Consider the following 27,731-nt stretch of genomic DNA (forward strand, 5'->3'; position numbering starts at 1 on the left):
AATATATCCTTTGGATAAGTGAACTCCAAATCCAATTTGTTTTGTAACTTCACTAAAACCATGCTACAGTGCTAGGCTCAGAAATCTGTAAGACTGGCCAATGTTAGAAATTATGTGTTCTGCCAGTAACGAATCCCCTTACAAAGAATGTTGCCTATATTGGATTTTGCGGTAGAGGGGACTTTTATTGCATGGTGCTAAAGAGTAACTTTTAGTCTTAAGTTTCATGGGTTCTTTCCAAATACTATATGATAAAGTATCATTATAAAGTAATGAGGTTTTTTTTTTTCTTTTAAACAAACAGGACTTACACATTTGCACAAAAGTTGTCATTCAAAGCAGACATCTTGGAAGTTCATTTCAATAATGCTGACACTGCTCAAACTATTTTTGGAACTTATCTTTAGGAACTTAAATTAAATTGGTTTATGTCTAAGCCATGCAAGAAATCAGTCTCATTACTTAATAATAGCCACATTTTATTTATGACCAAAATAACATATTAATACTTACCACTACTGTGGATAATCAAAACAATGTACCATAATCTGTGAAGCAAATTGTCTAAAGAAGACTCCTCAAATGCTTTTTGCAATGGAAGCATTATTGGAAGAAGTGTATGGCCTCCCAAAGTAGTGACCTTGAAGGGGGCAGCCTTCATTTGGATGCAAAAAAATTGCTCACATTACTTGATATTATTTGGGTCAAGTGAAAAGTGTTCTTAGTTACGACTTTTGAAGATCACGTCTTATACAAAAGTCTAAACCAAATGTACAGTATACTTCTCATATAAGATTTTTGACTGAGTTTCAAACTCCTACTTTTATTCAGAAAAGAAGAATGAGCAGAAAGACTGCAAGGAGGCCAGTAGACAAGGAGCTATCAGTAAAAACTGGGGCTGGCTGGCTTGCTGAATGGGAAACAAGGGAGGCGACATGCCCCCCAGCCTTTGATCAAAAGAATATTCTGCATCAATGGGTGGGTAATCCCATCTTCCTAAATAATATAAGTTAAACAAGTAGTTTGTGACAAGAGAAGTCTGAAAAAAAATACTAATTTAGACTATTACAACAGAAAAATAATTATGCATTCTATAAAGTTTCAAATTAATTTTATGACAAGGAAATGGACAGAAGGCATTCAGACAAGAATGATTACCTTCAGATTCATGTCTCATTAAATATTATTCTTTAGTAATGCTAGGAATATGGCTGGATAATACTTAATTTTCATCAATAACCTAAGTCAGGTATCGTATTCTAAGGAGAGAACCAATGTGGAATTTTTGATTCAACCTTTGACTTCTACAGAATTTGGATCATAAGAAATGCTAAATAGTTGCATAAAAACCCATCTTTCAAGGATTACTACAACTTCAGCAGATGAAATATTTAAAATAAAAATGTCTAATGTTCCTGTTTTTGTTTTTAAAAGCACTATCCAGCTTCATTACATAAGGTTATTCTGTAACGTATAACCTATAGGATTTGGTAACATATACATATATTCTCCAAAAAGACAAGGATGCTAAAACCTAAGTAATGTCTTACTTTTTAAATGTGTGTTTTGGAAAATTTCTTTTACTGAAATTACTGTCTTTCAACTGAGTTCAGGCAAATAGCATGCTTTAATTTTGCATTTCAATGTGATTTGAAAAATCAAAGCGCATCTATGATTCAAATTACTTAAATGAACCTTAATAATTTTATTTACCATAAAGAATCAACAGATGACAAATCTAATGTAGCTTGAATAAAAAAAAAATCCCCAATCTTCCAAAATCTCAAGTATAAGACTAAATATCTAGGCATATTTTTAAAAATCTCTCTCTGTATTACATACTTCACAAACATTTCACTTTAAATATTTTAAGGGAGTCATATAATAATTAAAATAGGATGCTTAATTTTAGATGGTTGCAATATTATCCTGCAGCTCTATTAATATAGAAGTGTGTTAATCATAATAAAATAGAGTGCAATCATGTAGTACCTAAAGTGAGAGTGGAATATTAATTCTTTAATAATTCTTTTTTTTTCAGCTTCTAAACAGTAACATCCTTTCTGAACAGGTCTGTCCGACCAAGTCTGCATACTGTTGAACGATGGCTTCATCACTTGGTCCTTTCTGTCGTTTTTTATATATGTTGTAAGGCATAACTGTTCTCTTGTAAAGCACCCGTAACTGGTCAAGCTCTTTAATTCGTTCTTCATCAACTGCAATCAAATAAAACAATCCAAAAATTGCATATTAAATTACAATTCTTAGTTTTATTTAATCAAAAAACTGAACTGGAATCTCCAAAGAAAAGACAGTTGGAGTCAAAATTAAGGTATCCTGAAATGATTTTATGGTGGCTTTTGGAAGAGCAGCATAATGAAATATGTTACAAGGTAAACAATTTAATTCAACAAATACTTACATAAAATAATGCTCTAAATGCCTATCAAGTAGCAATTTCCTTCATTACCACATAAACTTAAAGCACCTCTTATTTAGAACATAAGGAACCATGAGCATCATCTAGTCCCATCCTCTTATTTTACAGATGAGGAAACTGAGGCCTAGAGAGGTTAAGTGACTTGTTCAGTGTGGCACAGTAGCAAACAGCAGAGCCAATCACCTTATTCCAAATTTAAGTCGCCCAAGGCAAATTTCAACATTTTACTGAACTGTGGAAGATGACATGGTTTGGAATAATTATGGTCCATTTAAAAAGGAAGTTCAAACACCTTACTAAATACTCAGATGGATTTCATAGATTTGGAAGCTCCCTTTAAAGATGCAGGCTGTAACCCCATTCACACTTGCCCATCTTCTGTGACTCCTGCCCAAATCCCTCCCATAAATTCACCAAAGAAGAACCACTCAACATGCTGGAGGCCTTCCTCTCTTTTTCTTGACATCATATGGATACCAGTAGAGCACTCTGCCTCTACACATAAGCAGCTCATTTTCTTTTCATAATCCTTCCCTCTGTGTGATAATAATTTTAAATTCTTTGGAAACTGCTATATTCTTTGCCATATACTAACACTGACTGAATATGAATGTTGGTATTAAAAAGATTGGCATTTGCTTATATGGGAAGATTGGGGTCATTAAAGGAGTTCTGCAATTTTCTGAAGGCAATCCAGCTTTACTCTCCTCTTGTTCAACTTAAGACGTAATTCACTGTCCATCTGTCATTACTGTTGGACCCAGATATACATACTAATGGGTAAGCTCTTAAATTCATGTTGTAATATAGACAAAAGAGTTCTATAAATTAGTAACTTTTAAAATCTTCAAGTCTCATTTATGAATCTGACTTAAAACTTCTCTGCACACCACCCTACTATATGAAGCACAAACACCTGCAATGAGGTCTTCTGCTGACTCATCATTTTTACAGTACGACAGCCCGCTGAGCTAGAGCGCTCTGAGAATGACATCAAGAAGTAAAATAACATTTCATTAGGCACAGGACCTAAAAATAAAGCAGTTTTCAATGTATATGGATTTATTTTACACATTTTCCCTTAATACATTAGAAAATTCTGTAGAGACTCTATGAAATTCCCAATAGCACTTCAAGTAAAGTAAGCTGGGAATGATTTTCACATTAAAGGTCAAATGGTTTCAGATTTAATGCTCCAAATACCTCTTTAGAATAGATAAATGCAATTATGTGGCATGAATTACCTATAGTAAAATATTAATATTAATATCAAATGTCATTCCCCCAACAGGGCTCTCTACTGTATCCAGGGAATGTCTAGTAATTTTAACATTAATTTAAAAGGTAATAGGGAATGTAATTCTTCTGCTTCAAAAATCAACACATAAAACATTCTAAAGTCAAATATAAATGATCTGGTACATATTTATGCAATTTTATTAGAATTTCTATCATTTCAGGCAGTCAACTCTCTTCGTTAACCTCTTATTTTAGTCTAACAGACAATAAAGATCAAGAGTTACTACTGCTTATGTTGACACTGTGCTTGAACCTTAGAAATTACAAGCAAAAACTTTATTAGCCGCATTCTGAATAAAGCATGATCGAGGCTAAAAGTTACAAAATATGCATAGTACGGTCTTACATTTATGTGTATGAGTATATATATATATATATATGTGTGTGTATATTTACATATATTTATGTATATGCATATATATCCGTATTTAATCTTTACAGTGGGGAGGGGAGAGGAAGGGTAAAAAAAAAATAAGCAAAAAGTACATAGCAGAGAAAAAAGAAAACCTACAAGAAAGCAAAGAAAGGCTGGGTAGGTTGGAAAACAATGTGTAGTATTTATTATATAGGTTTTCTTGAAATGAAAATTTATTGCTTTGTATCGAATCCTCTCTCTTATGTTTTGCTGTGTACATGGCAAAGTTTTTTTTTTCTTTTCTTGTTTTGTATTTAAGTTTAAAATGAATTAAAAATTTACCCCATAAATAAAGCTTAGGGACCCCAGACTAAGAATCTAATCTCTACTCTATATTACCTTGCTTGGTGAGTTCATCAGCTCCCATGGATTTAATCTATGTGGATGATTTGTATAACACTAGTCTCTCTCCTGTTCTCCAGTCCCAGATCACCAATTTCCTTTTAGATATCTCAAACTAGATGTCTCTGAGGCATCTCAAACTCAACATGTCTAAAACAGAACTCACTATATTTTCCCCTAAACCTCCCCCTGCTCTTAATTTTCCTATTACTATCAAGACACCACTATCCTCCCAGTTACTTAGGCTCACAACCTTGCTATTATGCTTGACTGCTCATTCTCATTCAATCTGTTGTCAGGTCTTACCTTGACAACCTCTCTCATGCATCCCCCTATCTTCCTTCACACAGTCACAAACATATTTCAGGCCCTTACAACTTCTCACCTGGACTACTCCAATAGCTTTCTGGCTAGTCTCCCTGCCCTCAAGTCTTTTCTCACTCCAATTCAGCTGCCAAAGTGACTTCACTAAAGTGTAGTTCTGACCAATGCCACTCCCCCATTCAATAAACACTAGTGGCTTCCCACTGTCTCTAAGATCAAATACAAAATCTTCTGTTCAACATTTAAAGCCCTTCACAACCTGGCCACTTCCTTTCAGTCTTCCTACACTTTACTCTCTTCCATGCAGTCTATGATCCAGTTCTACTAGATTACTTGCTGTCCTTCAAAAAATTCCATCTCCCAATTCCATGCCTTGCATTGGCTGTTGAACATACCTGGAATGCTCTCAATTCCGCCTCTTGGATTACCTGGCTTCCTTCAACACTCAGCTCAAATCCCACTTTCTGCAGGAGACCTTTCCTGGTTCTCCTCTAGAACCAGGCACTGCTAGTACCTTCCATTTATTCTGTTTATACCCAGTATGTATAATTATTTGCGTGTTGTCTCCTCCATTAGACTGTGAACTCCCAGAGACTGGTGAGAAAGAAGTGGTACATGTATCTCATTTTATGGATGAGGAAACCAAGACCCAGTCAATTTTAGAGCCAGTATTCAACCTGTCGTCCAGATACCTCAACTTAAATCCAACAAGTTTCATATCAGGTGCCACATTCTCTGTGAAACCTTTCCTGTTCCCTTCCAAGTTTGTCTCCTTCCTTAAGTGACTCTGTATTATATTTATCTCTGCTGACACTGTACCTTCCCAGGAAAATCTAAGCTCCTAGATGGAATGAATTGTTTCTTTTTTGTCTTTATTTCCCATTTCTACTACAAGGCCTTAAACTTTTGCAAGGATATAAATGTATTTAATAATTTTAAAACAAATTTACAAATTTAATAATTTTAATAAATATGCATATCAGGCACTGGTATTTAAAGGAATTTTAGGGTGAATATTTTATATAGTACTTAAAGGTTTTGCAAAGCACTTTAGATATACTATCTAATTTGATCTTCTCAACTATACTATGAGATAGGAACTATAATTATACCTACTTTACAAATGAGGAAACTGAAATAGAGAGAGGTTAAATGATTGGCCCAAGGTCATATAATTCATAAATGTCTAAGGCAGCATTTGAACTCACCTTCCTGACTCCAAGACTATAGGTCCTATCCACCATACCACCTAGAAGCCTCTACTTTTATAAAGCTATTAATGAGAAAATCATGAAGTTATAGGGCTTTTTAAATGGAAAAATATCCACTGTATCACATGATACATAGCCAGGCAGCTAGATACAACAAAATTCCTCCAATTACTATTCTTACATTGTACTAATGTTTCATTTAACACAATATATAAATAGATGAGTTATGAATTAAATTACAAATTTGATCTCTAACATCAAGACCCAAGAGAAGCCTAAAAATGGAAAAAGGGAAAAGAAAACATAAGGGATCCAATGGGGCTAAACTGTTTACATCCCTATGTGGGAGGATGATACTTGTACCACTTGTAGTACAGCTAGAAGGAATATACATAGAGGATACGTGTCTATGGTGAATCTGAGGGAATGACATAAGGAATAATTAAAGAATGAGAAAGAGGAGTACACTTGGTGAAAATGGAAGAGAGAGGAACGGTGTAAAGACAGTAAAGGGAAAGATGGGAGGGTGGGTGATGGGCAATGCTTGAACCTTACATCAGTATTGGCTCAAAGAAGGAATAATATATATAATCAGTTGAATATAGAAATCTATCTTACTGGACAGAGAAACAGGGAGATTAGTAAAGGTAGGGAACTGACACAAAAGGGGGCATTCTGGGGGAAATGGCAAACAGAAGCAAAACACTGTTGAAGAGGGAAGGAGTGAAAGGAGAGAGAGGACAAACAGAAGGAAAAATAGGATGGAGGGAAATACACAGTTAGTAATCACAACTGTGAATATGAATGGGATGAAATCTCCCATTAAAAAGAAATGGAATGGATCAAAAACCAGAATCCTACATTATGTTGTTCAGAAGAAACACACTTAAAGCAGAGAGACACACAGAGTGAAGGTAAGGGGCTGAAAGAGAATCTATTACACTTCAGCTGCAGTTAAAAAAAAAAATAAGCAGGGGTAACAATCCTGATCTCAGACAAAACAAAAGCAAAAAGACACCTAATTAAAAGAGATATGGAAGGAAACTACATCTTGTTAAAAGGTACGACAGACAATGAAGTAATATCAACACTAAACATACATGCACCAAGTGGTAAAGCACCCAAATTTTGAAAGAAGTTAGGTGAATTACAGGTTCATGACCAAACAAGAGATAGAGAGCATTACAAAATGTAAAACAGACAATTTTGATTATCTTAAATTAAAAAGCTTTAGTACAAACAAAACCAAAGCAACCAAGATGAGAAGGAATGCAGAAAGAAACAATCTTTACAGCAAGTGTCTCTGATAAAAGCCTTATTTCTCAAATATATAGAGAACTGAGTCAATAGACACTTTTCAGATGAAGAAATTAAAGCTATTCATATAAAAAAATGCTTTAAATTACTATTGATTAAAGAAATGTAAATTAAAACCCTGAAGTTGTTTAGTTGGAAGTCCCTGTTACTGTCTCTGTCTCTCTCTTCACACAAACACACAAAGACACATACATAGGTGTGTGTTTAATATGTAGGGGGAGAGAAAGAAGGAAAGATGGAGAGAACGCTAGTTCCTAAAATTTAGCCACCCAGAGGCCTAGCAATAAGCTTTCATAAGAAAACCACAAATTGTATATCGTGATACTTTGTTTTTCATGGTCTTTCCCCCAACTAATGCCACCCCCTTTTGATTACCCTGTAATTATTTTGTATATATCTACATATGTACATGTTTCTTCAGATAGAATACCGTCTCCCCCAGCTAACTTGTAAGCTTCCTGAGGGCAGAGACAATCTTCACTTTTCTTTTTGTGTGCCAGTACCGAGTACAGTACCTGGTTCATAGGAGGTGCTTAATAAGTGCTTGCTGATTGACTGACTAAATGGTATGTGAGGTACTCTATGGAAAATTTATAGAATGATATCAACAGATCTGTTCTGATAGAAGTCATACATTTTCCATCTTAATTTAGTTAGTGACTAATAACATTTAGTGACATACCAATTATGAAATATTAGCTGTTAGTTCCAAGTTACTGTTTTCATTACTAATATACCAAATATTCTCATAGGAGTGCCTATCACAGTGCCCAGAGCATAAGTGGCACTAAATAAATCTCTGGTGCTAGGGATGAAATATGCCTCTCCCTCCCTTATATTACCCAAAAAGGAAGAAAGAAGTACAAAGATAGAAAGTAACAAAAAGAAGTAGGTATCAAATTGGCTCCTGCAGCCAATGATGGGCATATCCATAATAGATACTATTTTGCCTTCACTTGATTATCAAATGGACAGCTAAGTGGTGCAGTGGACAAAGGAGAACTGGAACAAGACTAAGGAAGACTCATCTCCCCCAGTTCAAATCTGGCCTCAGACACTTAAGTAGCTGTGTGATCCTGGGCAAGTCACTTAACCCTGTTTGCATCAGGTTCCTCATCTTCAAAATGAGCTGCAGAAGAAAACAGCAAACCACTCCAGTCTCTCTGCCAAGAATATCTCAAATGGGGTCATGAAGAGTCAGACACAACCGAAAAATGACTGATTATCAAATATTTCTAGTAGATACTTAAGAGATTTGAGTGTGATCAGAGTCTAAATGAGAAGTGACCTGAAAACCTAACAGATGCCTACAAAAGATTATATCTCAATCCTAATTTACCATACTTTTGAAGAAAATGAATATATATGTGTGGATACAACACAAATATTTAAGAAACTCCCTATGATAAAAAATCAACACTTTTGTGGTTCAGTTAAAAAATATCCCAAACTAACTTGAGTTGTTGCTATACAATGGTAAATATTAATACATATATCTGATATCATATTTATAGAATGATTTGTGGCAATTTTATGGAAGCTGATAAATTAGGCTTAGCCTGGCTTCCACTGAACCTTCTGAAATGAGTTGCAGATTTAGAGCTATTTTATACTAAAGTGATTACAATGATCAAAATGTTTATAGCAGCTCTTTTTCAAGTGGTAAAAACCAGAAAACTAAGAGGATGTCCATCTATTCGGGGAAAGGCTGAACAATACATGGCACATGAATATACTAGAATTTATTGTGCCATAAGAAATTATGAAAGGAATAGTTTCAGAGAAAACTGGAAGACTTACATTAACTAATGCAGAGTGAAGAGATCAGAATCAAGAGAACAATTTAGACAATAACAACACGGTAAAAGCAAACAACTTTGAAACATTTAAAAACTCTGATCAATACAATGAACTAATGACTAAGCCTGCTATCTACCTCCTGCTAAGAGAGGTGATAGGCTTAACATGCAGAATCTTTTATATGGCCAATGTGGGGATTTGTTTTGTTTGACTGTGCACATGTTACAAGTGTTTTTGTTTTTCTTATTTTTTTCCAGAAAGGGAGGGAGACAGGAGAGGGAAAGAAAATAAATGTTTTTTAACTGACAAAAATTAATTAAACATAAAGTGATTATAATGGATAATTCGCTTGCAAAATAGGCTATTAATTTCTAACATCACGATGCTATAATGCAAGGTAAATAATGATCTTTAAAATAATCTTCTCTCACTTATGTTAATTCTAAGTATTTTGATATCAAATGCACTTACAGATGAACAGTTCTGTATACTGTTGAGCATGTTATAATAGGTATTTTATTCCTTTAATATATGGGGGCTAGACTACATGGCCACTGAAGTCATTTCCAATTCTTACATTCTGTGGTTCTTTGGAAACATGCTTTGTGAATAACTTTCTAGGTAATAGGTTATGCTTAATGTCATTGAGGCTCTAAATTGTATAGTGAAGATTAATGTGAATGCATTAATGACTCCTGGAAATGGATTGCTACTTAATTTTTTCCACTGATAACCAAACCTACTGAATTTTTCCAATGCTGCCACATCTTGACTAAAAAAGAAATAAAAACAGCACTTAAGTACTCAGTGCTGACAATATCTGTAAATCTTCTGCTATCACTCTGCTTCAAACATATCTGCTTAGTAAATGAATACTCAAATTACCTATGATACATGGTAACCAACATGCATGTACTATACTTTTTGTTGCTCTAACATGTTAAGATTAAATCTCAACTACATGAGGACAATGGTACAGTTACTTTTATTCAAACTTAATTTCCACAGTCTACTGATGAGAATATAATTTAGCCAACCTAGATAATACTACTAAGAAAAATAGATGTTAAATAAATAAAATTGGATCTTTTTTAGCTCAACATTTTAGAAGTAACTCCAAAAGAATATCTTTAAATAAAAATGGGTTCAAAGGGGTAGAGATTTTAAATCTGAAAAACAAATTGAGTATCCAGCTAAAGGAAGACAAAGATAAAAATCTACAATTACTAAGACTTTGGAAAGAAAAATGATCTTGGTAAAAAGTTAATATACAAAAAAGTAAAAAGAACTTATTTAGAAAAAAAGTATTGTTGTGGCAAAAAAGACTAAAGAACTTGTAACTTTTTCTCATGAGTTTCAATTTTCTTTTCACACAACAGTTTGCAAATTTAGAAGGATTCATTAAAGAATACTAATAAAAATAAACACAAAAAAGCAATTAAAAGAATGCTCTAATATACTTTAAATACAGATTGAGCAAGAATATGGCATATCTTAATTCAAAACTGATACTAAACACATCAATATCTTCTAGCATATCCCTTCCATATAGGAAAGAAGAAAGCACCTACTTATTTGGCAAGCATAGTGCTAAGGGCTTTACAAATATTACCTAACTTGGTCCTCACAACTATCCTGGGACATATGTGCTATTTTTATCTCCATTTTACAGTTAAGGAACCTGAGGAAGACAAAAGCTAAGTGACTTGCCCAGAGTCAAATAGCTAGTATCTGAGGCAAAATTTGAACTCAAGTCTTCCTGACTTGGACTAAGCATTGTTTTCACTTAGTCACTTCATTACCACTATACAGTATTCTATTAACTTTAGGAAACAATGAAAAAAATTACAAAATATATTTCTATTTTCCAGACAGGCTATAATAAAGTTTGTGATTTTCTTGACAGTCAATGATAAAACCTCCATTTTTAAGATCATCCAAGTATAAGGAAATTGGGATTCACATTTTTGGTACATTTCATAAAAGTGATATAAAAAAATACATAAGAGATTACAAACTAAAAACTCCTTATGCTTATGAAAACTTCTACTATATATTTGATAATACATTGAAAACATTATTTTGTCATCATTAACTTAACTAAAGTGCCAAAATTATTTTATGGTCATTCTGTGTTGCCTTACTTCTCAAGTATCTGCTCTCAGAAAAAAATAAATGTAGCCCTGGGCTGCCAACACCCAGGATCACAGAGAATTTTGGATATTGATGCTATTGAGACAGTTAAGTGACATTCTGAAGAAAATTAAAATGGTTAATAGATGTTGTGAGGAGAGAAAGATTATTAAAAGGACATTTCAAGAACAGTTTCAATTCATTCAGGAGACATGCTTTGTTGTCGTGGAGCCTTGAAGAAATGACTTTTCCCCAAGTTTTGGAGCACAAGGGGAAAGGCAGAGAATCAGAGAAGACAGGTGTGTGACAGGAGTATGTCAGAGCAGAGACCAAACTTAATGAGTGACAGCTGATAAGAATAAAGTATAGTTAACAACTTTTCCTGCCGATGATTTCATAGAACTTAGAGGTTAACTCTGGCTGTGAGCCCCATCACAAACTATACTTTGTTTAAATACTAATCTATGTTCATAATTACTTAATGATGCTAATATATTACATGTCCATTAATAGCAACTTTGTCTAAGCTTATAAATTTGGCATTTGAGATGGGGGAGGGGAGGGAAAATCTAACCTTTGGGAAAAGAAATTTGCCCAAGGTCGCTTTGGTATGGGAGCCAGGCCAATTAACCAGTTTTAATTTTGATAATTAATTAAAAACTTTTCAAAGAATATCCACTAGAAAACTTTTGAACCCAGTGACAGAAAATTTGTAAGGCAATAAGACAGAAGCAGACCATGGGGAAGAATACATAGTTCATAGCCTAGCCTCACATACCCATTTTACACAAGTCTTTAGTGATCCCATAGTGATTCTGCGGTCAACCAGACTGTTATATACAGTTCATATTTTTCTAGGGACCTGGAGGACTCTTGAAAAAAATGCCAGCTTAGAATATAATCAGGATTTATTTTGAGATTAAAGATTAGCCTCATTTTTAGCTAAGAAAAACAACAAGCACAAAGGATGGCCTAGAAATAGGCTGCAATACGAACATTCTTGACTTTTTCTGATAACAGCTTCAGTTTCTTAAAATATAAATCAAAAGCAAGTCTACATTATTATTTCTTATTCTATAAATAAATTCATCATCCCTTTGATATTTTAATTTTCAACCAAAATTCTGGTAGACAATAACATCAATTTTTTATAAGTCAAAAAATTGCCATGGGAAATAAACTGTGTATCACAGGTGCTTCAAACTCAAAGATTCTAAGAGATCAAAGCTTCACATCTCCTTAAGGGAACTTAACTAATTTGTTATTCTTCAACAGACTTTATAACTGCTATTTTTTCCAGAATATGATCTCAAATTCTACATTCTTTGTCATTTATTATCATTATAGCTTCTCAGGACAAAATTTCTAAAATGGCAAAGAAGTTAGAAACAAGTTAATGGATAAGATCATACAAAACTGGCATAACAATGAAAAGCTTTAGATTTTGAATGAGAAATAAAGCAGTTAAGATTTCACTTAAGATTTCATATTCACCTCAGAGAGTAAATATGATTTAAAAATCATATGATAAAAGCAGACACTTAAAATTCATGAACCAATTTGTCCATCCCCCAAATTTTTCTGTCTGAGCTTAGTAGAAGTCCAAGGACTTGGCTACATATATACATATACATAACAAAAAATGAAAACACAGAATGAGTCAACCAGTTCATTCTTCAAGTACTGAAAAATTTTTTGATGGAAGACTCAAAAGTTACTTTGGGAGTATATCCTATAGAATTATACTTGCTGATATTATCTACTTAAGCACTCTACTATAAAGAATATTGTTGCTAAGAGAACTTGGATATAAAGATTTTAGTGTCTAGTGATACAATATGAAGAAATTTATAGATGTTAATTGAATTAGTTTTACTGTTCTGACTAGTAAGCTAGATCTATTCACTTAACATTACATCCAAATTTAAGAGCTGAAATGAGAAAGACAGGTGAGACATTAAAAAAAATCATAGTAATATGCTACTTACGATGTTATCTCAAATAAGTGCTGTTCTACAGTGATGTCACTGAGACAGCGAAGCCAAATCCAACTATAATGTCCACAACTTGCTATAATATTTGTTTTATCTGTCACTGGGATAACCCTGGCTTGGCACACTCCTTGACAGGAATAACAGAACTCAGCCCAGGCCTGCCTAAGATCAGCACCCTCTGCTAGACCAGAAGACTGCTCCCCAAGTACCTCAATGACATACATTCCTCCACCAGTCTCCCAGATGAATGAAAAGACCAACCCAGAGTCAGCCCAGCTCTCTCTGCAACACCTTTTAAAGACTTTGAGTTTTTCTCCTTCTTTGCCATCCATTACTGCCCCTAAAGTTCCTGTTGCTCCCCTTATCCTTTAATTATGCAGTGATCATTTAGGAGAAAGCTTTCTCATCTTCATCCACTCAGCTCAACTCCAATCATGTCCAAATCTAACCTTGCCCACTCCTTTCCATTGTGCCCTCTGGAATTCCTGTTCAATAGCAAATTAACTTTCTTCATTCTGGATCTCTTTCTCTATTAGCCTTTACTAAGACTTGGCATTCCTTTGATGACACTGCATTGCTAGCTATCTTTTCCAACACAGGCTATACCTCCCTCTCACACACCTGTCACACTGGTCCTAAAGAGGACATTAGAATATCTTTTGCTCCCCACTGTCTATTCCAGACTATCGATGCCTCCTTCACTCAGTAACTTTTCCTCTTTTGAAGCCCACATAATTAAAATGTTCCTCCTGTAATTCATTTATCTTTTCCTTTAAGAATCTGGATACTCTGCTATTTGGTGCATATATGTTTAGTATTGCTATTACTTCACTGGACTATGGTACCTTTTAGCAAAATATAATGCCATAATTTTCTTGTATCTCATTTCTTATTCCATTTTTTCCTTTACCATTCTTATTTGAGATTTAGAATCATCTTTTGCCTCTTTCTTTATCTCTTTTAGGAATTCTTGTTGGGCTTTTGCACTGCATTGCAATTTGCATTGTTTTCGTTGAGGTTTTGCTTGTAATTGTTTTCGTATCATTGTACGTTTTCCTGAGTTTGTGTCTTTAACTTCTGTCATCATAGTAACTTTGTGGTTAGGTTCTTTTTTTGCTGTTGTTCATTTTTCCAGCTTATTTCTTGACTGAAATTTATGGTGAAGTTAGGCTCTCTTCACCTGGCGTAAGGGGTTACTGGATGGGGGAGGGGTGTTTTCCCCAAGCTTCAGGCTTTTTCATGTTTCTGTTTTTACAGCTAGTTCTGGAAGTTTCTAAGGTTTGGGTGCTTCCAAGGTGGTATGATCCAGAGGAAAGTGTGGTCACTGCCCTCCTGATCCTTACCCAGGAAGGGCTAGCATTCCTTTCTGCCCTGAAATTAGGTATGGACAATGGAGTTGCCAAACAGTGCCTGGTCCTGCATTGTGTTAGCACAAGGGTTCCCTGTAATCTCTTTCTGATCAGTTTTCCAATCCCCTTATTATTGGGCTGAGAGCTCCCGAAGCTGTTGCTGCTACTGTTGTAGCCGCATTGCTGCTATGTGCACTCTGAGCCAGCCCCCAATGCAGGCTCCTTCTGACCTAAGTTGTCTTAGTCTAGAAAAATGTCTCACTTTGACTTTTTGTTATCTCTAGCATTCCAGAATTCAATGTGAGGTTTTAAAGTTGTTTGGAGGGAAATATTGGGAGAGTTGGGCTGTTGTCCCCCACCTTGGCTCCCACCATTAAAATTTTCCAACCAATCAAAAGTATGGTAGCTATAATACACCAACTCCTAAGTCATTTTCCTGCCTTCTTCAAGGAGTTCAGCTCCTTGCATCATCATTTTCTTCTCAACTCCTGTCTTTATATAGAGTATCTCAAAAATCTTGGCAACATTTTAAGCCTTAATATCTTTAATAACTTTTAAAGCTGTGTTAAGACTTTTGGAATACTCTGTGTTAGGCAACTCTCATATTCATGCAGATGCTTCTTCAAACTCCCTCACCTTCCATTTCTTCAATCTTCTCACGTTCCAAGACCAACTCATTCATTTGACCTTGTCCACACAAAGGAATAATCATTCCCACACTAGATCTTACTATTATCAAGTGTGCCCATCTGAACATAGGTCCAGTCATTTCATTCCTCCTCTTTACCCTTTATCCACATCATGATCTATATTCCCTCCAAACCTCAGTATTTTCTGAGACCATTATTTACCCTTCTCTGACTTAATTGTCTTTTCTTTCCGATCACAATCTAATAGTTAGTCATTTTAACTCAATACTAACTTCTGTTCCTGAATTCCTCCCCCCTTGTCCTATTGCCACTCTTCTCTTGCTAATACCAACCCCTAGATTACTCTCACCATCCTCTTCCACTCCTACTGCTGAACAATGCTGGAGGAAATCTAACAAACATGCTGCCTGGGTACAAATTCAAGTTATTCAACCTCAACTGGGCCCTCACTGCACCCACAAGTCAGTCCTTTTATTCCTCCTTAATTAATTGATTTCCTATTCTCTCCACAGAAGCTATTTCAAACTTTCTCTTGCTTCTTGAAGTAGTCATCTTGCTTTCCACACCCTTTCCTCCTCTCTTTTTCTTCTCTTACTTTACTAAGAAAATTGAGGCCATTCAACTTACATTTCCTCTTCTGCCATTCTCCGATCATCTTAAAATGTTTTGACATCATCTGCTACTCTCTCCTATTCTCCCAACCTCCAACAAAGAAGTGGCCTTTTTTTTTTTTTTGATGAGGCAATTGGGGTTAATGACTTGCCCAGAGTCACACAGTGAGTGTTACGTGTCTGAAGCCGGCTTTGAACTCAGGACCTCCTGACTCCAAGGCCAATGCTTTATCCACTGGGCCACCTAGCGGACCCCTAGAAGTGGCCATTTTTATTGCCAACATCAACACTCTTCTACCTATATTGTTGTTGTTCAGTTGTTTTCAGGGATATCCAACTCTTTATGATCCCATCTGGGGTTTTCTTGGCAAAAATACTGGAGTGGTTTGCCATTTCCTTCTCCAGCTCATTTTACAGATGAGAAAACTGAGGTAAACAGGGTTAAGTGACTTGCCCAGGGTCACACAGCTAGTAAGTGTCTGAGGCCAGACTTAAACTCCTGCCTTCCTGATTCTAGGGTGGGTGCTCTATCCACTGAGCCATTTAGCTACCCCACCTCTACCTATGTACTTGGCTCCAATTCCTATCTTCTCCATCAGAATACATCTTCAATCATACCTCCCCTACTTTGAAACTTCAACTTTTCCATATAAACTGGTTCTTTCTTTCCCTCCTGACTTCAAATATGCTCAAATCTCCCCCATGCTTAAAAAAAGAAAAAAAAAATCTTGCCTTGAGTTTGCCATCCTTTCAAGCTACTGTTCTATATTTTCCCTTTCTCCAACAACCTCCTTAAAAAAAAAAATCTACACTTGATTCCTCTCCTTCCCTTATCATTCAGTTCACAACCTTTTCAATCTGACTTTTTACCTAATTATTCAACTGAAATTGCTCTCTTCCACTTTACCATCAATCTCTTAATTGACAAATTTGATCATCTTTTTCTCAGTCCTAATCCTTCTCAACCTCTCTCTGATGTATTTCATTCTCCTGATCAACCTTTCCTGAAAACTATTCTCTCCTCTCTCAGTTTTTGTGATACTACTCTCTCTTGATTCTATTCCTACCTGTTAGCTGCTTCAGGGTCTCCTTTGCTATCTTACCATCTACATCATGACTCTTCCCACCAACTATGAGTGTTCCCCTAAGGTTCAGTCCTAGGCTCTCTTCTACTCTTCCTCTATTCCAAATTCTTAACATTCCTTTGTGTCATGGATCTCTTTGGCAGTCCGGGGAAGCCTAGAGACTTTCTCAGAATGTTTTTAAATGCATAAAATAAAATATATAGCATTACAAAATAAACTAAATATATTGAAATAGTTATTTATATATGTATACACACACACACACACGCACACACATACTCACTTTTTTTTTAAGTTAACAAACCCCAGGTTAAGAATCTCTGCTCTACACTCTCTCAGTAACTTCTTCAGCTTCCACAGGTTTAACTATCATCTCTATGCAGATAATTTCCAAATCTATATATCCAGTCCCCTAGCCTCTCTGAGCTGCAGTTCCAGATCACCAATTACATATTGGATATTTCAGCCTGGATGTCCCAGAGACATACTAAACTCAACATGTCTAAAATTGAACTCATTAGCTTTCCCCCAAGCCCTTGCCTCCACCAAATTTCCCTACTTTTGTCACAGGCACCATCAGCTTTCCACTGTCTCATAAGTTGCCAAATTTTGCCATATACATATACATATATATATATACATACATACACACACACATCTTCTCAACAACGATTACATCCAAGTTGTTTTACACACACACACACACACACACAAAACCCCTAACCACTATTGTTCATTACCTCTCACCCAGAATGCTGCAACAGCCTCCTAATTGGTCTCCTTCCCCTCAAGTCTCTTCTACATACTACTACCAAACTAATTTTACTTTTACACAGACTGACCATATCACCACCCTATTCAATCAACCACAGCAGCTTCCTATGAATTCTAGAATAAAATATAAGACTCCTCTGTTTAGCTTTAAAAGACCTACACAACCAGGCCCCAATCACCTTTTCAGCCTCTTTAGACATATTTCCCTCCCCATGCTCTTGATCTAGCCAAACTTTCCTTTTTTTCCTGTTCTTTCATTACAACATCGAATTTGCCACCTTTAAGCCTTTGTACTGGACATCTCTCAATCCTGGAATATATTCCCTCCTTACCTGTCCTTTACTAAAGTCTCTCTCCTTTAAAATACTGTTCAGGCACCACCTTCTTAATGAAGACTCTTATTATTAACTTTATATTTGAGTTACATATATTTTTATACGTTCTTTTTGACTCCCCAATTAGAATGTAGTTTCACTGTGAGTAGGGACTATTTCATTCTTTTGTACCTATATCCTTAGCACCTAACACAGTGTCTAGCACACAGATGACACTTAAATATTTACTGGCTGAAAATAAGTGGCTTTTGTTTTCTGTTCTCAACTCAAGAAATTCCTGCCCTGATTCTATAGAAACTATTCATAACATTAACTAACTTCATGTTTTTGTAGAATCATTACTATGGGAAAAGGGGGGACAAATCTGTACTAACTGGTAAAACTAAAGAAAAAGAGTATTTTTTTTTAACTTGCACATCACAGGAAAAAAACTTAATTTGGTCTTATGAATATAGTCTGAGACTCCTATGATATTTGAGGCACAACATTACAACATGAAGTTTTAAAAAAGAAATGCCATGCTCAATATAAAACAAGACATGAGAAACTGACTAATTACAACTTAGTTTGGTGAAATCATAACATTAAACCCATAAAACAGTTTATTTTTAAGATTATTTTGTCCAGTAGTAACACCAGTATAACTTTATTATTAAACAGACTTAGTTCAACAGCTCTGTTTAATGTTAAAAGGACATAAAACAATGTAAAAATCATATCCAAGTATGTGTAAAAATCAAATGACTTGCTTTTGTTTTTTCTGCTTTGTCTGTCATCAGACTTGGAAGTACTAGTTATCTAGTTCAAATGCAAATAAGCACTTTCTATTACTTTGATGAACATGTGTGATGCTCAGAATTATATATTTAGGTGTTACCACCTCAAAGTATTTAGTACATGAAAAGTAATGTAGAACTGTCAAGTAACAGCCCTGGTCAATCTACACTAAAAAATGGCAATATAGGATAATGAAATATACATTACACTTGCTAAAGATACAAATAAAGAAACTGTGCAAAAGTCAAGTAATGGATGATAATATAGTTAAAATAATGCATTAAGTACAGATGTTATATTATATGTATTTAATATTCAGCTAATATTAGGAATAATTTCAAGCTTAATTTTATATTTCATTGAGGGTCTCTTTTTTCTCTCTCTCTCTGCTTATTCCAATCTTTAAGTTCCATAAACTTACTAGTGCACACAAACTATCACCAACTCACCATGAGGTTAGAAAATTCTTTCCCAGAAAACATGGGTCAGTCAATGTAATTACCATTTACTTGGGAAGCTCACCATAATATCACTCATTACAGGGTGGATTTGGCATAAATTCAGACTGTTTTAGATCCCACCCAGGGGAACTTAGCTCCTGAACTACCCAAACAAACTCACAAGCACTTGATCTGACACCACTAGATAGTACAGCAAGTGAGAGCTATGGACTTGTGAGTCTGAAAGAAGACAGTTCAAATTCCACCTCAGACACTAGCTAGGTAACTCTGAACAAATCATAATCTCCTTCAGTCTCAGTATTCTCATCTGTAAAATGAGGATAATAACAACACCTATCTCACAGGGTTGTTGTGAGGATCAAATGAGCTGACCAATGCACAGCACTTTGAATATCCTAAAATGCTATATAAATGCTTATTATTATTGCTGCTATTGTCTATCTGTAAGGTTTGTCTTACATAACAGATACAGCTGCACAAAGGGACTTTCTTTTGGAAAGGTCTAGCACCTCGTTTTCTTGGCAGGACTGGATCTTTTGGTCATTAAGAAAAGTGGTTATGGGAAGATCTACTATAAATATTAGGGACAGCAAAATGGTTTTGATAAATTCTCTAGGGTTTAATTTTAAACGGATGTGGTGATTAATGAGCTACAACTGTCAAATGTACCACATGTACAGTTCAGGAACACTGTAAATTTCCCCATTACTGGTTTCAGCTTACTCTGCACTCAAATACAAACAACTGCATTAGTGGTATAGAACAAATAGTACAGGATCACAAGTCGAAAGATCTGAAAAGGAATCCTGAGTTATTTCACAATCTATTCCAGTCATTTTATCTAGAAAATAGGTAGTATTTTCAGATGAATTCTTGGCTGCTGTGAAAATCAAATTACATAATATTTATGAATTGCCTTTTCAAAACTGTAAAAACATTAAATATAAGGCATTATTATGCATTTGGAGGGGAGAGGAATTAAGTCATTGATTTGTGTTCATTAAAGATACAAATATCTCCTCAGATTTCTTAAAGATCTTATAACTTTGGGCCTTTTCTCTTGAAGAAAAAGCTAAGATGCAAATGGGTGGGGATAAAAGCTGAGATAGAAGACAAAAAAAATCATGAGACATTTATTATCATGGTGTAGTCTCATTTCAAAAATATGACTTCCACTTGCAATCTACCTTTTGTTAGTTATTTCTGTGATTTGTTATCCAGTAGAATTGGAGTGTTACTGTAAGGTCACTGACCTAACATGCCCTCATGTGATCTTGGCAGCCTTAAAGGAAGGTCTTCCCCACTGAGAAAAATGAAGCATTAAGTGGAACTGAAGAAGGTGCTATAGATTTCTCAACCAGCAGACTCTCTCCTCACCCCACCCCCAACCCCAGGTACCCTACTTCTTACATACCTAACTTTACTAACCTCTGAATTAGACAGCATCTGTAGGGGTCATCTAATCTTTAGAAAATTAACAATGCGCCGGTTGGATCAGAAAAAACCCAAATGAAAACTGAATATATTAAATTTAAGTCAAAATATAGTCCCAAATGTTTTTTTCCCCCAGAAGATGATCTCAAAACTTGCAACTCCTATATTCTCAAAGTATAAAATGCTGCCCAATTTACTTAGCTGACAGAAGAATGAACTAGAATCCATCATCAACACAGGTGAAAAACAAAAAAAACTAAGAATTTAAGAGAAAATGTAAAGTTTTGTTCAGCATAGAATGAAAAAATAAATGAAGAAGTACCAACAATATAATGTAAAATATCCATTATACCATCCAGAATCAATGTCAAAACCATAAAAATGGTCTATTTTTTAAAAAGGCAAATCTCTATGATTGGCAACTTGTAAAGATGTCTTCAAAGAAAGTTAAGAGTGCAGGACTCTTAAAGAATGGATTACAAACCTTTGTCATTTGGCTTTAAAAGCAGTATTTCAAGCCAAAAGAATGATTTGATTGTTTGATGTTTTAAAACATTCTAAAACCAGTAATATGATTTAAGGGACATCAATTACTGCCCTGATAGGCCAGGTTCTTACCAAATGAAAATTGCTCCTTTCCCGACTTAATGTTGGTTAAACACAAAAGAAATTGAAACTAAATGTAATTCAGACGTCGTAGCAATAGTACCATCTCTACGTACGTTATATTTTCCAACATATTTATCATATATTATCTCCTTTTTCCCTAAAAATAATCTTATTAGGTAGTTATTTTATCTTTATTTTACAGAAGAAATATGGTCCAGAGTCACAGTAAGTACTGGTAGAATGTATCTGTCTCCTGAACACTAAAAATATCAATTGTATTTTTCCAACTTGCACCAACCAGTACGCTGGGTTAACGTTTTTCAACATTAAAATGAGTCTTCTTTCACTTTCATTTATATTTTATTTATTTTTATTTCAAATACCTAAGGTAGTCTTGTCTATGCAAATGATCGGTGAAATAACAAGACATGTATTTATAATCTCTTAAGAAATGAAATTTGGAATTCAAAAACCATCAAAATTTGAGAATTATGCCAGAGTAGTGTAGCATATAATAATAATAATAATAATAATAATAATAATATCTGTTATTATTATAGCTAGCATTTATATAGCACCTACTATGTTTCAGGCACTTCAGTTGTACACTGATAGTTCTGCAGCCTTTACAGTTTCTCTGTTTTCATTTCTAGCCATAATCAAAACTACACTCAATTACAGTAAATGCTTTGAAAGTCAGAGTACTGAACTACATTAGAAAGATATTACATATATATATGAAAATTCTGTAAGATCTACAGATGATTCTACAATAATATTTATGTTTGTATAGTACATTAAAGCTTACAAAGTTCTTTCCTTACAACAACCCTGTGAGGCAGATAGCATACATATTATTACTACCCCTACTTTACAGATGTGAAGTAGGTATTGAAAATATCATAAATATTTTACCAATGTTATCAAGGCATATTTTTAATAAAGGCAGCAAATTACAACTTGACCTCTTTCAAATTATTTGTTCATTAAACATTGGTTTACATTGGTATACAATCTCAGCCAAATGAACACATTTAAAATTAGGTGTTAGCTAATGTACACCTCACCAGTAAAAGCAGTGTTTTGGTTTCCTTTAATTAAAACCAGCAAGAACAAGTCATAAAAGGAAATACATTAAAACATCCAGGATGTTCTGACTAAGCCAAATATTTGCGGCTCAGTTACTCTAACAGAAAAGAAGCTGGCAATTTTTGAAATCAGTATTCAAAAGCAGAATATATCTAGCCTTCAATTATCTACAGGATTTTACTGTTTCAGAAATGAAGACCAAAGAAGATACGGCACTGCAGGCAGAACTTAAAATCAAAGTTTGTACAGATGAATTTGTCCACATACCAAGTAGTCAAAAACTGCCTGGCTCTGAGCCTAAAGGTAAATCTTTTCTTTTTGACTTGGAAATCTTACAGACTAAACACTTTGACAAATACAGTCAAAATCTGATGATAAACCTGACTTGCTTTCACTAAAACAGTAAGTCATTGTACTTTAAATCCTATTATTTTAATACTCAAAATGATGGGGGATGTGGAAGATATTTCCTGTATAGCACATAAACAACTGTATTAGGGTCCTCTAAGTTTACTGTAATTGGCAGTAATATGAAAAAAGACTTTACACTTTCCCTATTCAAAAAGATTTTAAATAAACAAACATATAAAACGACTTAAACCACATGAAAACTCAAGCCTTTCAAAACAAACCTGAACATCTGTAATACCTACAGAGGACTTAGTTTAATTTTTCAAAGTATTCTGAGGAAGTATTTAACAAAACCCAAAAATGTACCAACTGCAAACTAAGGCTATGAGAGAAACACTGAACCACAAAAATAAAGAGACACTAATTCTCCATAAAGATTGGAGCTGAGAAACCAAAGCTAATATGGAAACACTCTTTTGCTTTGTAAACAATGAATTTTCATATGATAGATTAATTTTAAAGTTGGTTTAATTGAAGTGGCTATGTGTAATGCCCACACATTGTGTATACTGTGTATACCTACATAATATATGGGGTTAAATCTCCACCCTCCCTAGCTCAGGTGGCTATAAACTTGTTATAATAGTAATTCACATCATTCACAACACAACACTTTAGTTTTTACAAAATACTTTTCTCACAACCACACTATGAGGCAGTTTCATTATGCCCTTTTTGTAGATTTGGAAACTAAGGTTCAAGCCTATAAGTTAGTTTCCCACAGTCACAGCTAATAAGTCTCAGTGGGAATTTGAACTTAGATCTCCTGATTCTAATTCAAACACTTTTTCTCCTATGTTATTACAGACTCAACTGAGGAGTGGCTAAAAAATTATATGAATGTAATGGGATATTACTGTATAGTATAAAATGATGAAGAATTCATATAAACACAGAAAAATCTATTTGAAGTGATATAGAGTGAAATCATGTCTTCACAAGGTAGAGATTAGATCTTTCCCTTTCCACCCAATGTACAACACAACTACTTAATGACTGTAAATGAAAGATCATTAAAAGGAAACCAGCTCAGGGCGATCCTGGAGAAGCTATAATGAAACAAACCACCCTTCCTCACAACAAAGGTGGGAGATTATTAAGGGAAAATGTATATACTATTAAAGAGGCTTAGGTGTTTTAGCTCATTCTTCTGTATAACAAGATGAGGTTTCAATAGCACTGTAGTAGGAAAGGGGTAAAATAACTATTATGTTAAAATAAAAGGTTTCTGCAAGAAGATGGCAAGGGAACGAAGTAAAGAATGATGGGGGCTGACCCTCACTCAAACTGATCAGCCTCAAGTTGAAAGTTCCAGAAAAAAAAGGGTTAAGTCCACTATGGCATGGTTTCTGATCTAAACATCAAATGGTTGGCAAGAATATGGCTTTGGAGTAACCTTACTCCAAAAGGGACTAAGGGTAGAAGTCAGACTCCTCAAATTATGGCTGCCTTGGAGGCCATGTGGTATGAAGGAAAGACTACTGAACTTGGTTGCAGTTTTGAGACTTACATTCAAATACCAGTTTTATAATTTATTAGCTGTATGACTAGACAAACCACAACTTCACTGGGCCATAGATGCCTCATCTATAGAATAGAAGATAATATCTGTACTACCTGCCTCCCAAGATTGTTGTAAGAAAAGCTGTTTGTAAGTTATCAGTTATTCTCTAAGGTGAACTACTCTTATAATCAAATTGAAATTACTATATTACTTTACATTTCATTTTAATAAGATATTTGTTTTTAAAGTTGGCAACCTGCTTTATTTTTTAAATTTAATTTTCCCAATTAACAAAAATACATTTTCTCTCCCTCACATTAAAGTACTCCCGTTTCCATTAAACAAAAACAAAATCCTTGAAACAAATATGCATAGTTAAGAAAAACAAATTCTTGCACCAATCATGTCCAAAAAATGTCTTAATCTGCACCTGAGTACATTACTTCTCTGTCAGGAGGTGGGTAACACATAATGAATCCTCTGGAATTGTGGTTAGTCATTGCACTGATCAGAGTTCTTAAGTCTTTTGAAGATGGTCTTTACAATATGGTTGTTATTGTATAAATTGTTCCCCTGATCTGCTCCCTTTACTGTTATCAGCTCATAGAAATCTTCCCAGGTTTCTCTGAAACCATCCCCATCATTTCTTACAGCACAACAATATTCTATTACATTTGTTCTTCCATTCCCCAACTGATGAGCATCCTTTTAGTTTTTAGTTCTTCACCATCACAAAATGAGCTGCTGTATGTATTTTTGTACAAATGGTTTATTTTCCTCTTTCTCTGATCTCCTCAGAATAGTAATGGTGTTACTGGATCTAAAGATATGTCTAGTTTAATAATTTTTGGGGTATGATTTCAAATTACTTTCCAGAATGAAACAATTCATGGCTTTACCAATAATGCATTAATATAGCTAGGTTCTGATTAGTGTGAATAGTGAATCCCTTCAAATGGTCAAATCATTCAAATTTGCACTGAATATTTCCATTGAGTTGGAAACAATTACCATATTTTACATAATTATAACTTTGAATACATATCACTTCAAGGGAGTTGTTACCTCCACAAATCAAGACCTTGGTGTATGCTTGTTTTCCCACAGTTCCCTTAGCATTTCTCATTTTCTGTTGTTTTTTTTTTAATTTTTTGTTTTTTGTTAACTTTTCCTATCTAATAGATGAGGTAGAAGTTTACAGTTGCTTTACTCTGCTTTTCTCTGGTAATTAGTGATTTGGAACATTTTTTTTTTAATATGGCTACTGATAGCTTAGATTTCTTCCTCCAAAACTGATCACCTCTATGCTTTGTTTGGTCATAAGGTCTTCCCTTATACATACACAGATCAGGCATAATCCTACAAGGAATCAGCAAAACAGACAATATGTTTGTTATATGCCCGGATATCTGAAGAGACACAACACTAATCTCCAAAGCTTAAATTTACGTCAGAAATTCTACTTATCTACAAATTAATATCTAAGAAGAAGCATGGCATGGTGTATGGAGGGGTCATCACAAAGTGAGAAAGATTAGATTTCAAATCTTGCCTTTAACATACACTGTCTATGACCATGGGCCAAGTCACTTACAGTCTTAGCAATCAAGGCTACTATTTAGGACTGAAAGTCACAGATGAGTTACTGACTTTGCTGGTAAAGGCAATTTCTATGCCAGGATCTGCCCACATCAATAAAGTTACAAGTTGGCTCCCTCTCCCCCTCAATTTCCTAGGTAAAATTATTTTAGGCCATTAACCAATTCATTAAAAAGCGTGCATTTAATCATCAAAACTTGGTACTGGCTAAGAAATAGTGGTGCATCAGTGGAACAGATTACATACACAAGATGTAGTAGTAAATGATTATAGTAAAGTACTATTTGATAAACCCAAAGACTCCAGTTTCTGGGATAAGAACTCACTGTTTGACAAAAACTGCTGGGAAAACTGGAAGACAGTATGATTTATACTGTTTACTAAGGTAAGGTCAAAATGAGTACATGATTTAGACATAAAGGGCAACACTATAGGCAAATCAGGAGATCAAGGAATAGTGTTTACCTGTCAGATCTGTCAAGAACAGAAGAATTTATGACCAAACAAGAGATAAAGAACATTATGAAATGCACAATGGATAATTTTGATTACATTAAATTAAAAAGTTTTTGCACAAACAAAGCCAATACAACCAAGATTAAAAGGGAAGCAGAAAGCTGGGAAATATTTTTTACAGCCAGTGTCTCTGATGAGGGCCTCATTTCTCAAATATATAAAGAACTGATCAAATTTACAAGAATACAAGACATTCCCCAACTGAAAAATGGTCAAAGGATATGAAAAGGTAGTTTTCAGAGGAAGAAATTAAAGCTATCAACAGTCATATGAAAAAATGTTCTAAATCACTATTGATTTAGAGAAATGCAAATTAAAACAACTCTGAGGTACCACACCACACCTATCAAACTGCTATAACATGACAAAACAGGAAAATGATAAGTGTTGGAGAAGATGTGGGAAAATTGGAACACTAAAGCATTGTTGGGAGAGTTTGGAACTATGCCTATGGAACAAAGGCCTAGAAAACTGTGCAAACCCTTTGATCCAGCAATACCACTACTAGATCTGTATCCCAAAGAGATAATAAAAAAGGGAAAAGGACCCACATGTACAAAAATATTTATAGCAGCTCTTTTTGTGGTGGCCAAGAATTGGAAATTGAGAGGATGCCCATCAACTGGGGAATGGCTGAACAAGTTGTGGTATGTGAATGTAATAGAATACTATTGTTCCATATGAAATAATGGGCAGGCAGATTTCAAAAAAACCTGGAAAGATTTATATGAATGGATGCTGAGTGAAGTGAGCAGAACCAGGAGAACATTGTACATAGTAACAGCAACATTGTGTGATGACTGACTTCGATAGACTTAACTCTTCTCAACAATGCAATGATCTAAGACAATTCCAAAAGATTCATGATGGAAAATGCTATCCACATCCAGAGAAAGAACTATGGAGTCTGAATGCATATCAAAACATACTATTTTCTCTCTTTTTTTTCCTTTCTCATGATTTTTTCCCTTTTGTTCCAATTCTTCTTTCACAACATGACTAATGTGGAAATATGTTTAATATGATTGTACAAAAGCCTATATTGGATTGTATGCCATTTTGGGGAGGGTGGAGGAAAGAAGGGTGGGGAATTTAGAACTCAAAATCTTATAAACGTGAATATTAAAAACTAAAAGTAAATACATTTAATTTTTTAAAAAAGCATGCATGTGCATCTAACATATACTTAACTTTGGCAGGTATTAACTTTGAAAGTTGGTGCCTTTAAATTTTTAAAATTAACTATGATGAA

General features: G+C 34.6%; 1 protein-coding gene across 11 annotated transcripts in view; it reads right to left on the reverse strand.

Moving 5' to 3' along the window:
• Window positions 1–239: 239 nt before the first annotated feature.
• ATE1 (arginyltransferase 1) overlaps window positions 240–27,731 on the reverse strand; it is a 183,258-nt gene continuing 155,766 nt past the window's right edge. For all 11 annotated transcript variants that reach the window (XM_027839862.1, XM_027839867.1, XM_027839866.1 and 8 more), the window contains one exon: window positions 240–2,216. In XM_027839862.1, coding sequence (XP_027695663.1) covers window positions 2,038–2,216 — 179 coding nt within the window. In that variant the 3' untranslated portion in view covers window positions 240–2,037. The remainder of the gene's footprint in view (window positions 2,217–27,731) is intronic.

This window comes from Vombatus ursinus, unplaced genomic scaffold (assembly GCF_900497805.2).
Source record: "Vombatus ursinus unplaced genomic scaffold, bare-nosed wombat genome assembly UNPS02014833.1, whole genome shotgun sequence".
Classification (NCBI taxonomy): domain Eukaryota; kingdom Metazoa; phylum Chordata; class Mammalia; order Diprotodontia; family Vombatidae; genus Vombatus; species Vombatus ursinus.